The sequence below is a fragment of the Vulpes lagopus genome, chromosome 4 (genome assembly GCF_018345385.1).
Source record: "Vulpes lagopus strain Blue_001 chromosome 4, ASM1834538v1, whole genome shotgun sequence".
NCBI lineage: Eukaryota > Metazoa > Chordata > Mammalia > Carnivora > Canidae > Vulpes > Vulpes lagopus.
Window position 1 is genome coordinate 77871720 of NC_054827.1, and position 14013 is coordinate 77885732.

The following is a 14013-nucleotide window of genomic DNA, read 5'->3' on the forward strand; positions in this document are numbered from 1 at the left end:
AGTCCTATTTTTTTTCTTTGGTTATACGTGTAAATCAGAAGTTGAAACAGAAATTTAAGTTTTCTCTCAACTCTATTATTTTATTTTAAATATTTATTTGATAGAGAGAGAGCACGCACAAACACAAGCAGGGAGAGCGGCAGAGGAAGAGGGAGAAACAGGCTCCCCACCAAGCAGGGAGCCCAATGCAGGGCTAGATCCCAGGACCCCAGGATCATGACCTAAGCCGAAGGCAGACGCTTAACTGACTGAGCCACCCAGGCACCCCCTCAACTCTATTATTTTATTTCTTACTTTTTATTTGGATGTCCTAAGCCTTAGGAAACTGATTCCTGATGTTATTGTTCTAAAAGTTTTTAAAAAATATTATCAAATCCTGCAGAAAACAAACATTCAGTGATTACACGTCATCTTTCAGGTCAAAGATTTCTAATTCAAATCTTTGAAGACTGACATCCTAGATAAAAATCTAAGCAGAGGATGAGCATCTGTAAGGTTTCTTTAAATGTTCTGAATTTTCTCTACCACTACTGGCAAAATGTGGGAAGACTGAACTGTGCTCACAAAGCTTTTTCAAGTTCAAGTGGAAGAGATTGTTCATTGTCTAGTGAGAAGCTCTGGGATTTTCCTTAGGTCCCCAGGCATTGTTTTTTTATTTTCTTTTCAGCAATGGAACTGGGAGTAGACTGCAAACAAGCAGCTTATTGCCAAGGACATGTGAAACCTGTTATATTGGTCATTCTGGATCCTATTCAAGCACATACTGTTACTAGGTAAGATTACTTTTACTTTGCTTTAGTGGAAGCATCAACTTTGCTCTGGGAAAAAAAAATATATTTTTTTCCATTTTTATTTATAAACCATGTCTATTTATGCAAGCAATAAAATTTGAAGTGACAATCACATACTTGACATTTTGATGTGAGAATAATAATGCTCCTAGAACCAGAGTGTTTCGGCTATTGATTGCTACATAATAAAGCACTATAGAACCTAGTGGCTTATGATAATTTATGATTTCTCACAGTCCTACAGTCTGGACTGGGCAGTTTTTCTGTTCTGTGTGGTGGCTACTCAGGCTGGAACCTACAAGAAGGCTTCTTCATTCACATGTCTGGAATCAGAGCTGGGATTCCTGAAACAACTTGCCAAGCATGTCTATTCACATGGCCACTCCACACTACTAGCTTGGGGTTCCTAACACCATGGTGGTCTCAGAGTAATTGGACTTCTGGTGGCTGACTTCCAAGAGAAAGGAAGCTGAAAGTGCTAGTCCTCTTAAAAGCTAGGCCCATTATGGGACAGCTTCACTCCAATCATGTTATACTAGTCTGAGCAAGTCCAGAGCCAATCCAGATTTCAAGGGAGGGGAAAAAAGACTCCACTGCTTTATGTAAGGAGTGGCACACATGCAAAGGGAGGGGAATAACGGACGGCGGCCATCTCTAGAGAATACAACACAGACTGTACCGCATTTGCCAGGAGTTCTTTCCTTTTCTTCTTCTTGTTTTTTTCTTAGATTTTATTTATTTATTTTTTGCTTTGTTTTTGTGTGTGTGTGTGTGTGTGTGTGTGTGTTTTAGATTTTATTTATTTATTCATGAAAGACACATGAGGAAGAGAGGCAGAGACACAGGTGGAGGGAGAAGCAGGCTCCATGCAGGGAGCCCAACGTGGGACTCGATCTCAGGACCCCGGGATCACACCCTGAGCCAAAGAGAGATGCTCAACTGCGGAGCCACCTGGGTGTCCCTCCTTTCTTCTTTTTCCTTTGGATTTCACTGAGTTTCTTGAAATTCTTTTTGAAATTTTAAAAATGTCCAGGGAGAAAAAGCCACTCAACTTTAGGGTATAAGGGACGACACATCATATATTAATTATAATAAGTTTCTAATGATTTTTCATAATTTCGATGCAATATTTATTTATTTTAAAGATTTTATTTATTTGTTCATGAGATACACACACACACACACACACACACACACACAGGCAGAGACACAGGCAGAGGGGGAAGCAGGTTCCTTGCAAAGAGCCCGATGTGGGACTTGAAACCGGATCGTAGGATGATGCCCTGAGCCGAAGGCAGATGCTCAACCCCTGAGCCACCCAGGTGTCCCATATATAGTGATCACTCTAAATATGAGGAAATGGAGCCTCAGAAAAAAATAAGCATCTATCCTCGAATATGCTCCCAAGTAGAGAAGTGGTCATTATAGTATCAGAGTTTCCACACACCTCAGATTTATGCTTATCCATAGGTAGCTGGACCAAGCCACCTTTATGTTTTTATATAACATACTGAAACATATGTGTGGGATTTTATAAGGAAGAGATTTGTAATCACCTACTTCCTCTTTTTATTCAAATTAATTTTCCTTCCCTGATCCATGAATCATTCCTCACATAGGAATTGGATGATGATTCAGAAAGAACCAGTAAATTCTAATGAGCCTAAAAGGAGAGAAAAGCTTATCATTGCCAGAGATCAAAACCAAACCCTAAAATTATAGGCTTTGTTTAAAATGCTGTTTCAGACACTGAAATCTAGTTCAGGAACATACCTTTTTCCTGACTCATTCTCACTGCACACTCACCCCACTGAAGGGAGGAGGAGGCCGTGAATCTCATTAGGAGCCACTGACCTTCGAAAATGTGGTTCACAGCAGTCTGATAGCGACAGGGCCACAGAATGCCAGGCTGTAATCACTGCCCCAGACCACACTCGGAAAAGGAAGGGGTTGACAGTGGCCATCTTTGGGAGACTTTAGCACAAGAGTGTATTTTATTTACTGGCAGCACCTTCTCTGTCTCTTCTTCCCCTTAGATTTCATTGTTTATCTGAACTCTGAAATTAAAGTCTGGCAGGAGTAAAAAAGTCACTCAAAATACAGAGGGCAAAGGGACTGGTCATAACCAAATGCAGCAGTGTTGATACAAAATTGCCCCTGTTGTCAGACACATCTAACCTGCATAAGAGTGATTAGTTTGGAGAAAAGTTCTGTAGAGATATGGAAGATTCCAGGCCTAACGAAATGATTGATGCAAGCTTTTCAGTTATTCAAAGAGGTCTGATGCTGGAATTAACTAATCACATCTGTTTACCAAACCTAAAACTCAAAGGTAAGTAAATAATCATAATCATTCCAGTTACCTAAACCTAAAACCCATCTTGGCTATAAGGAAACTACAAACTGACCCCTCCTTCTCATTGTTAAAAGTGATTTATAAACAACAACAACAACAATAAAAAACCCTTGGCAGTGTATGACTCCAAATACTCAAAATTTAAGCATAATTTGTAAGACTAGAAAACTGTGCTTTTTATAAGAAAAGGAGATTTACTTTCAGTTCTTGATTCATTATGTATCTATTTCTCATGATACTATCTATCTAAAAATGCTCATCCAGTTAAAAAAAAGCAAGGCAAAATATAACTAAATTATAAACCATCTAAGCTGCCTTAGGAAAAAAAGGAACTGCAGAACTAAGTGGGATATGCTTGAGACTAATTAGAACTTCCCTCTCAGGTACTAAGTGTACATGGGGTGTGAAAAGTGCAGGTTTCTTAGAGGAAAGCGAAGAAGAGAATACATGTTGCCTCTGAAGCTTAGGTTTGCAGAGAGCTTAGTGGTGTGTGCTTGGATGGTGGCATCTGAACTCCGAAGCTGGGTTGGTGCCACTTACAACAATACAGAATATTAGAAGTGAAGAAAAGGTGCTCATTCTCCAGTTTTTCAAAAATACAGACATGAGAACTTTCAAAATGTGCTTAATATTTTGCTAATATACTGGCCTTTTCAGCATTCTCTCCCCACTCCTCTTGTACAATGTAGATATTTATTTCATGTGTAACTCTGTCCATTTTCTTTCAATTCTGAAAAATTTTCAACCATTACTTCTTCAAATCTTTTTCTCCATTCCCTATATTCTTTTCTTTTGGCCGTCTCTTCTCATACTTCCTTAGTTTTCATATTTTCTCTTTTCTGTATGTTACCTTGGTAAATTTCTCAATTCTAGCATCAGATTCTAATTCATTCCTCGTCACTGCTTCTCATTTAGGGCTTATCTCAAATATTAAGATTTTTTTAAAAAGATTTTATTTATTCATTCATGAGAGACAGAGAGAGAGAGAGAGAGAGGGGCAGAAACACAGGCAGAGGGAGAAGCAGGCTCCATGCAGGAAGCCTGACGAGTGACTCCATCCGGGGTCTCCAGGATCACACCCTGGGCTGAAGGCGGCGCTAAACTGCTGAGACCTAATATTAAGATCTTTCAAAATTTCAAAGGGTATGTTTTTCATTACCAAGGTTTCTGAAATTATTTGATTTTCATATGTGCCTGTTTTTATATTGTTTATATCTATTTTTGTTTTTTTATGTTTAAACGTTTTGGTGGATAAATATTTCCTTATATTGGAGTCGGTTAGCCTTTTTCTGTAAATGGCCAGATATTAAATATATTAGGTTTTGCAGACCACAGTCCCAGTTACAACAACATATACTTAACGCTGCACTGTGAGAGCAGCCATTGAATATATGTAAACAAATACGTTTGGCTCAGTTCCAAGAAAAATTTACTTACAAAAACAGGTCACTACAGCTACTTCGGAAAACAGTTTGGCAGTTCCTCAAAATATTAAACATAGAACTGCCATGTGACCCAGTAATTCCACTTCTAAGTATATACTGAAGAGAAATGAAAATACAAAAACTTGCATATGAATGTCCATAGCAGTGTTCTTTATAATATCCAAAAAGGTGAAAAAAGACCCAAATGCCCATTAACTGATGAACAGACCAGCAAAATGTAATGTATCCATACAGTGGAATATTTGTCAATTAAAAAAAAAAAAACAACGAAGTGCTGATGCACGCTATAATATACATGAACTTTGAAAACATTATGCTAAATGAAGGAAGCCAGACACAAAAGATTGCATAATCTATGATCCGATTAAAGGAAAAGTCCAGAATAGACATATCTATAGAAATAGAAAGTTGATTAATGGTTACCTAGGGCCTAGGGAAGTACAGAATGGGGACTGCCTGCTAATGGGTATGGAGTTTCTTTTTGAGGTGATGAAAATGTTCAAAAATTAGAATATGATGATTGTCACACAACTATATAAATATACTAAAGACCACTGACCTGCACAATTTGAACAGATGAACTTTGCCGAGTAAATTTTATCTCAATGAAGCTGTTAAAGAAGAATGAAATGGGGGAAAATACGTTGAGTGCCCAAGGGGCCACAGTCTGGTGACTCCTGTTCTATATCTGATAAGTGTCCTAACGTACTTATAAAGTTATTTACAGTTCATTCTATATTTAAAATCTTTTCTGGTTTAAATTCATCTTTTTGATTGCTGATTTTGAGGGCTGTTGGTTTTCCTCCAATGTTTGAAACTTTTAAACCACAACTAATCTTGAGTAGAAAGCATCTGTCTCTTTGTTTGTTTTCATTGTCTGCCTACTTTTTTCTGTCTAGTGGCTTTATGGGGTGTTTCCACTCAGCTCTCCTGTTCAAAGAGAACTAGTTTGATGTCTTGGGCCTCCCTCCTGTCCCTATGGTGACATGTGGATATGACAGCTACTCAGTCTGCAAACCTGGCCCGGATACCGGATGAGATGCTTTGCCTTCCCCTTGGAATCCCGATTTCCTGTAAGTCAAAGCCAAGGCTACTGCGGCAGATGTTTTTCAGGCTCCTTTCATGCAGGTGCTGTTGCTCCAGTCTACCTGCCTTGGGTGAGATCTTTTAGGTCCTAATTCATCCCACAGCAGCTGAGCTACTCCTGTATCCACCAGCTTAAGAACGAAGAAAACATTAGGGTCATAGTTTCAGTCCAGTTTACTACTTTGGGTGTCTGCTCTATTTCTGATCCACAGAGATGTTCACTTTAACAAATATTTTCTCTTATTATAGCCTGTCTTTAACTCCTATGTAAAGGCTTTTATGGAGCAGGGCAGAGGGCAACACATGAATTTACAGTGCCATCCCAACTGGAGACTTTTCAGGTCAGTGCAATGGAATTTTAGCACAAAGATTCAAAAAGAGTATCAAATGCTTCCTGGTAGGTAGATTTTCCTTCTAGAAAATCTGAATTTGAAGTGGAGCATATTCAAATGTAGTGTGATATAGCATATTGCAAATAAAATATAAAAGATTAGGCCAGCAGTCAATGCTGAACATGTATTTTTGGGAATCATAGAAGTCCAGAAAAAAATTATAGCCCCAATGATAGTAATGTTCAAAGGGATACCTACAAAACAGATCAAGGAGATAAATCCTTTAATTTTTACTTTTGATGATATAACATTCCTCTTCTTTTTTTTTTTTTTTTCCATTCCTCTTCTTTTTAATGCTATAGTTAGCTTAAGGATCCAAACCTGTACAATTTTGTGTTGCACTTATGATTTTTTTAAAAAGATTTTATTTATTTATTCATGAAGGACACAGAGAGGCAGACACATAGGCAGAAGGAGAAGCAGGCTGCATGCAAGGAGCCTGATGTAGGACTCGATCCCAGGACCCCATGATCATGACCTGAGCCAAATGCAGATGCTCAACCACTGTGCCACCCAGGCATCCCTGCATTTATGATTATTAATTTATTCATTTGTTATATCAACTATTAACAATAGTTAATTAAAATTAACACATATTAACTATACTCCTCTCCACTGAGCACTCTAAAAGGCCATGGTGATACAGAGATGAATAATAAATGGTCCCTGCACTCCAAGAATTCATAATTTATTAAGGAAATCAACCACACACAGCAAAGGAAGTCACCCTTTCATTCTAAGATAAGTGCTATAATGGCTGTAGGGACAAAATGCTTTAAAGGCATAGATGAGGAAATGAGCAATTCTTCTTTGGTGTGGTTCTATGAAGAGGCAATTGCAAAGGTTTCAGAGAAGAGGTAGCATGTTGGGAACTTCCAGAATTGCTATAAAAGACTGAGTAGTACCTTGTTGGAAAGGGGGGTTTAGAGGAATTAAATTGTGCTTATCCAGCATACCAGCATACCACTTTTATTTAGATTATGGGTTTATTCTGGACAGCTGTGGGGAGTGAATGAAGATTACGGAAGGATAATAAGCCCCTTCCACCTCTCTCTCATCCACATTTCCCATTACTTAACACATGGCTTTTATCAACTAATGCTGAAGAGTTCAAAGTAGAGGTCTCGTTACATAAGCAAAGATGATAGGATCAGGTAATTTTAGGAAAGAGTAAACACATGGCATGGTCAGAATGCAGGATTGATAGTAACTAACTTGGGGATGAACAGATGGCGCAGGAGTAGGCTGTGGTGACTCCTGTATTGTCATCCAAAGAGAGCGGACTTTTCTCAGGCAATGAGTGCAAACCTGAAAGGCTGTAATGCTGAATGAGAGAATCCACTTTACATTTTTGAAATACAGGTATCTGAGAAAATGAGATGGAGAAGAAAGACTATAGACTAGTGACCAATCAGCAAAATAGTATGAGTCCAAGTGTGAAATATTGACTATTAGACTGAATGTTATGGGGATGGAAGAATTAGAAATAATTTTTTTTGCTTGAAAATCTACAACAGAACAATGCTTCTATTAATATTTCATGGCAAGAGGTCTCCCTAGTTGAGAAACAAGTGCTGAAGCTTTTAGCATTATGTTTAATGCTTGAGGGCTATTATTCTCAGATAATTGGAGTATTATTATCTACTATATCCATGATGGATCATATCCAAAAGGTGATTTAGCTATGAAAAAGAATGAACTCATTAGGCTAGGACCTTATGTTATCACTATTGAAAACATGAAAACACTGGAACTTTTATATTATATGGAAAACAAATGAAATCTTATTATTTGGGGAAAGAAACAAACGTTCAAAAAAGCCTATGTATTTTATAAAATGAGTCCCAAGTTGAATAAAAGCACAGCTTTTGGATAAATTCTATGTCCCATGAAAAAGTAGGATTTCTACATTGAATATTGCTTCTTTTACTGAAGAATTTAAGATTGATTATAACCTTAAATAATATTTCTGCCCACATAATGATTGCATTTTTAAATGGAAAGAAGAAAGAAGAGCTGGCTAGATCCAGCTCTCCTACAAACTACCCCACAAACTAATATCAAAAAGTCCCTTCTCTTTACATCATGAGGAAAATCTTTTCAAGTGTTCCTGATCCATTTCAAAAACTGGAAGGTTCTTTATACATTAGAGGGTCTCATTCTCTTATCCTGTGACAGTATATTGAGCAGCTAATAATGTAGTAGACACTCTTCAAGGGACTTCATAGATGGTATCTTGCTTAAACTTTCGAAAGCAGTTAAAATGTGAAAATTCCTCTCACTCATTTGGCTTTAGATCTATAAAAACTTAGAAAAGAGGAGACTTCCTCATTGGCCCAAGAGGGCTCCCCAGCCCCGGCTTGCAAGATTCTCTCCAACATCCCCACCACTCACCATTTTAGGGGGAATTTTCTCTGTGTAGGTGTGTGGTTACTGTTCCTAGTTAAGAAAATTCCTAAGAGACTCTAATCTAACAACAACAAAAAAGAATCAGACCATAAAAACCTGTGTTAAGGATGATTCAAAGGGAAAAAATGAGCTGCAGTGAAAGCCAATTTGAGCTGGAAAGACTTGCACTCTTAAGTAACCAGACATGTGTAGCCAGTTATGAAGCTGTCCGATCACATATGTTTTTAAACATCTGTCAGCACAATCAGAACTCCACATGCAAACTACAGCACTCAAGGGCGTTAGCGAGGGTTGTCTGTGATGAAGTTTCAGAAGCTGAAAGAAATGAATAGATTTCACAGGCTGAACACAGGTTGTTATTGCCTGACTTGAAGAAAGCCTGGGGAAGCAGCTCCCAAGGCTGTGAGGCATTTACTTGAACATTAATATCTTAAGGACAAAACTGGAACCAGCAATAAAACCTATGGAGCCCTGAAGAAAGGGACATTTCAGGAAGTGTCAAGAAGCAGGAGAAACTAGAGAGCCATAGTTTAATTTATGGCCTCAGAGCTGGAAGCTGAGTCTAACTTCTCTCTTTTTTTCCCTTTTCCTTTCCCTTTCCCTTTCCCTTGCCCTTTCCCTTTCCTTTCCTTCCTTTCTTCTTTTTTTCTTGGTAACAATCATTCAGTGACATTTTCCCACCACTAAAAAGTTCCCATCTCCAAAGTATAAGTAGGGTTCCTTCCAAACCTGCAGCGTTTGTTCTTCCTCTGAAGACATCATCATATGCTTTCCACTGTGGCTTCACCTGGTAGGCATGGATAAACACCACGAACACCACTACCAGGCACATTGAAGGAACCAGGGCCGCGGTGAACAGAGCTGCATAGATGTTTGGGATGAAACACCTGGAAAAGACAAGAGGCGACGAGGTAACTCAGACAGCTTCAATATAAACATTTCTAAATTTGGAATGTGTTACGTCATCACTTTATACTAACTCTTTGTATGGAAACGTGGGCAAAGGCAAATTTTTGGTTTGCCAGATTGAAGCTTTGTTTGAGTGGAGGCTACCCGCTTACATCTAACCCACTGCTTCACGAAGTCAGTCAGTTCCACAGAACATGTGCATCCTGAGGTGCTCAGGAAACTTTAACAGAGGTTGTGATAGAATAAATCTGAGAAGAGCATGTTTGCTTTTCCAGCTCCATCTGGTTGGCTCTAATAGACCAAGGTCTCATTGAGCGCCGCAAGGTCTCATTTCGGCATATCGAAAAGCGAATTTGAAGATTCCTAGGGCTCTGTCGTTTCCACAATCTTGTTTTTTGAGTGAAAGACAGTTTTGTCATTTTTAAGTTATACATTTCCCCAAGAGCCATTAATTCTTTTGAAAATTACAACTTTCCATTTGGAAGTTCTACTGTACAACTGTATCTATGATTACTGGGGTTTATTTAGATCAGTGAGGTCCAAGGTAAACTCACATTATTTATTGTGGGAACACTGAAAATCCATGGAAAATGGTTTCAGAGATATAACTAGAATTTTTTACTCATCGGTCATAAAATCCTCTTGTTCTTTACATAAAGTCCTTCACAAAGAATGTCAAAATGGAGGACTATTAAATATATAAATATCTCAATATCTAAAACTGTGCTTTTGAGGTATAAAGAACACACCTCCCACAACTTATAATACTAAAATACTTTTAGTTACAAGAAATCTTAATAGTAGGGAGTAACTCCTTTCAGATGTCTTTTTGTGACTTCTTCATTTTTAATATCTATAAACCTAGATTATAGTATACCTAAAAATAATGGATTCTGAAGGAAACTCAATGAAAGAGTAAAACTATTTAGAAGGAAACCTCAAAATCCAAAATATAGGTAATCAGGACAAACAGCCATTCTTGCAACTGGGAAAAATAGTGCCTCAATTTTAAACTTAAAAAGAGACACATTATTAAAGACCTTACTTAGGTATTAGTTCTGATTAACATGATCTGGTAAATGTATTCCTCAAGTAAACAAGACACATTTCAAGAGATATTTCAATACACATTCTGCATCTGCAAAGAGATGTCAGAATGATGAATATCCTGGCTTTTAGAATTTAATTTGGACAGCACAAAGCCTGAATCATTCCCTGTACACTCATCTGTATGCCAGAAGACCTGTATCTTCCAGGTAAAAGGCATATGATTAAATAAAACAGGCAAATGCTAATGGCTTTGATCTTGAATATATTTCTGCACTAAAAATAGTAGTCATGTTGGCTACTCATTTTCTGTACACTGGCTTTAAACAATTGTTTTCGTCTGAATTATGGATTCACTGCCAGAGTCTGGCTGAAAGTTGCTTAGACTGACATGGATACTGACAAAGGAACTCATATAGGCCTCAATGCTTTCTTTTTACCTTGAAAAATGTCACCACAATTCAACTTCTATCTGTAGAGTTACTGAATCTATTATGACTTGCTCATGGTGTCATAAACACTTCATACCAAGTGCTGTGGCAGAGGTTTGACTCTTCAACATCTACATTGTTCTGTGGCTGACCAAGTTTGGTTCTCATGTCTCTGTTTGAAGTGCTTTCCTAAAAACTTTCCTTTACTTTAGAAGACAACCCTTGAAAGCAGAACCCCAACAAATGGCACACTGTCCTGGTTAAAAAAAATAAATGAGGCAAAGTGAACCCCTAGGAAGTTAGAAGGGACTAGGCAAGTCTGCAGTGGCTCTTGGGAAGAGAAGGTAATCCTCTAAGTTCCATACATGGCTCTTAAAAAATCTCCTTTGCAGTTCTCCCTGCTTGTACAATTACTTGGCTATGCTGGCCCATTCTTTCAGAGAAGGGGGCAGGAAAATTATCCAATTCTGAGGTGACCCGCTTTCTTCTGTTTCTTCAGAGCTTTACACTTGTACAGTCATGGCCTCTTATAAGTACTGGGCTGTTGAGAGTGCCCAAAGTTTGTCCTCCACATGGTCAACGTGGGGCCAGATCATCGATGGGAGGGCCTTGGCCCACAGCATGCCTGGTCCCGTTGGCAGCACCTCCTGCCTTCTTGGCTACCTCAGCACTGCTATACCGCATGGCCCTGCCCGTGCCCACTTCTGTGTAGCTGTCACTTCATGCCAGTCTTCCACCAACAAAAAATGATTTGCCTTATGTAAATACCACCTTTGTTAGGGACTAGGGATCCAGACAACTCTTCTAAAACACTATCAAATGGACAGATGCAAATGAGACAGGGCTAAAAGGGTATCCCACCAGTGCAGACAGTAGTCAGGGCCCCCCGACTCTCATGACTCTGTCTATGGAAAGTAGGTGGAGCAGGCTATGTCATTCCACAACACTTTCTTTTAAATTCTCCTCCTTGAACTTTTCCTTTAAAGTTAATAGGTATTGGGATGCCTGGGGGGCTCAGTGGTTGAGTGTCTGCCTTTGGCTCAGGGCTCCCGGCATGGGGCCTGCTTCTCCCTCTCCCTCTGCCTCTCTCTCTCTCTGTGTCTCTCATGAATGGATAAATGAAATCTTAAAAAAAAAAAAAAGCTAAAAAGTATTACTCTAAGTTTCTGATCAATACGGTATGGAATTTCTACTGTGTAGAATAAAACTTCTGACATACGTTTAAAAGTGCCCAAGATAAATGAAGTACAGTCTACCCTTAAAAAACAACAACAACAACAATAACAGTAACAACAACAAAGAACAACAACAGCACACAAGCCTCACCAACCAGAATTTCTTTCAGTCCCATCGAATAAGATATATAGTACATCCAGGTAGTATGAAGATTAGGTCACATGAATGTGATGTGTGGAGTTAGGAAACTGTGAATATTACATTAGAAATAGTTTCTCAAGAAAGGCTGGGAACAAATTCTCGGAAAAAGTGAATGTAATGTAAGAACTGAGTAAGTAGACTGAATGCTATGCACACATGAGCTGTGGAAGCTGCTGATGAGCGCTCTGGCAGCTACGCTTCAAGAACAGATCTGGCAATTGCCAGAGAAATGAGACAAAAGCTATGTGGATTTGTTTTCTTAAAAAGGGTGAGGAAAGTGTGGCTCATATAATTACCAGCTCACCCAGCTTCAAAGTATTCTGGTGGCCCTTCTCTCTTCTGGCGTTGCACACTCTACGGGATTCTTGCAATCACATGACTAATTTTTGCTGTTCCCTTTCAGAGTTTCATGAGTGAATTTCCTTTCTTATTATAACCCACAGACAATCTAATTTATTTCAACATCTTCTCAAAACTTCATAACTTTATCCTTTTCTCTATTTTCAGCCAGATGAAATAAGTAGATTCTGTCTCATTAACCTCGTTGTCCCCCTTCTGGTCTACTCTTAGAGCATTCACAATGCTTTATGTCACTTTCTTTTTAAATTTTATTTTATTTATTTATTCATGAGAGACACACACAGAGAGAGGCAGAGACACAGGCAGAAGGAAAGGCAGGCTCCATGCAGGGAGCCCGACGTGGGATTCGATTCTGGGTCTCCAGGATCATACCCTGGGCTGAAGGCAGCGGCGCTAAACCACTGAGCCACCCGGGCTGCCCGCATCACTTTCTAATTTACTGAGATCACCTCCCTTAGGTAGCACTTTATACTTATTGAAGTGTTTTCACTTACATTACCCAACTTGATGTAAAAAAAATTATGTGGGTACCATGGGATATTTCAGTTTCTTTTTTCCCATATGAAATCAGCATACGAAGGAACTCAGAAGCAAAGGAGTCCAGGAGAGACATAAGCTCCACTCACAACTGCTAAACATACTGGGAGAGACACAGGGAACTCCTTGTGTGTGAGACTGTGATTCGAGTCCAAATAAATTAATGTGCTTATTACATTTTTAAAGATTTTATTTATTGGAGAGACAGAGACGGAGAGACAGAGATAGCAATAGAGACAGTGAGAGCACATGACTGGGTTGGAGAGGAAGAAGCAGATTCCCCACTGAGCAGGGAGCCCGATGTGGGGCTCAATCCCGGGACCCTGGGGCCATGACCTGAACCGAAGGCAGATACTTAACTGACTAAGCCACCTAGGTGTCCCTAAATTATATTTTAAAGAACAAGTTGACCCTGGCAAACTGGAGGACTTGAAGAAATCCAGGGTAACATCTGGGTTACATAGGTAATGAAAAAAGAACTAGGTGATGAAGAGGCACTGACTGCCTGTTCCACTGAAAAATCCACATATAGGGGTGCCTAGCTGGCTCAGTCAGTGCTGCATGTGACTCTTGATGCCAGGGTCATGAGTTTAAGCCCCACGTTGGGCATGGAGCCTACTTAATTAAAAAAATAAAAATTAAAACAAAAACAAAAACACGTATAGTTTCTGGCTCCCTAAAAACTACCGATAGCCTACTGTTGACTGGAGCCTTACTGATAACATAAATGGTTGACTAACACATATTATGTGCGTTAAAATACATATGTATGTTATATGTATTCTCCATTGTACTGTTAGGATAAAGTGGGATGCCTGGGTGGCGCAGCAGTTGAGCATCTGCCTTTGGCTCAGGGTGTGACCCCGGAGTCCC

The 14013-nt window shown here is 39.1% G+C and overlaps 1 protein-coding gene across 4 annotated transcripts in view; it reads right to left on the reverse strand.

Annotated features, from left to right (window-relative positions):
• The window catches only part of ADGRV1 (adhesion G protein-coupled receptor V1), a 530856-nt gene that overhangs the window by 85300 nt on the left and 431543 nt on the right, over positions 1-14013 (reverse strand). For all 4 annotated transcript variants that reach the window (XM_041752702.1, XM_041752703.1, XM_041752704.1 and 1 more), the window contains one exon: positions 9209-9366. In XM_041752702.1, the coding sequence (XP_041608636.1) occupies positions 9209-9366 (158 nt within the window). The remainder of the gene's footprint in view (positions 1-9208; positions 9367-14013) is intronic.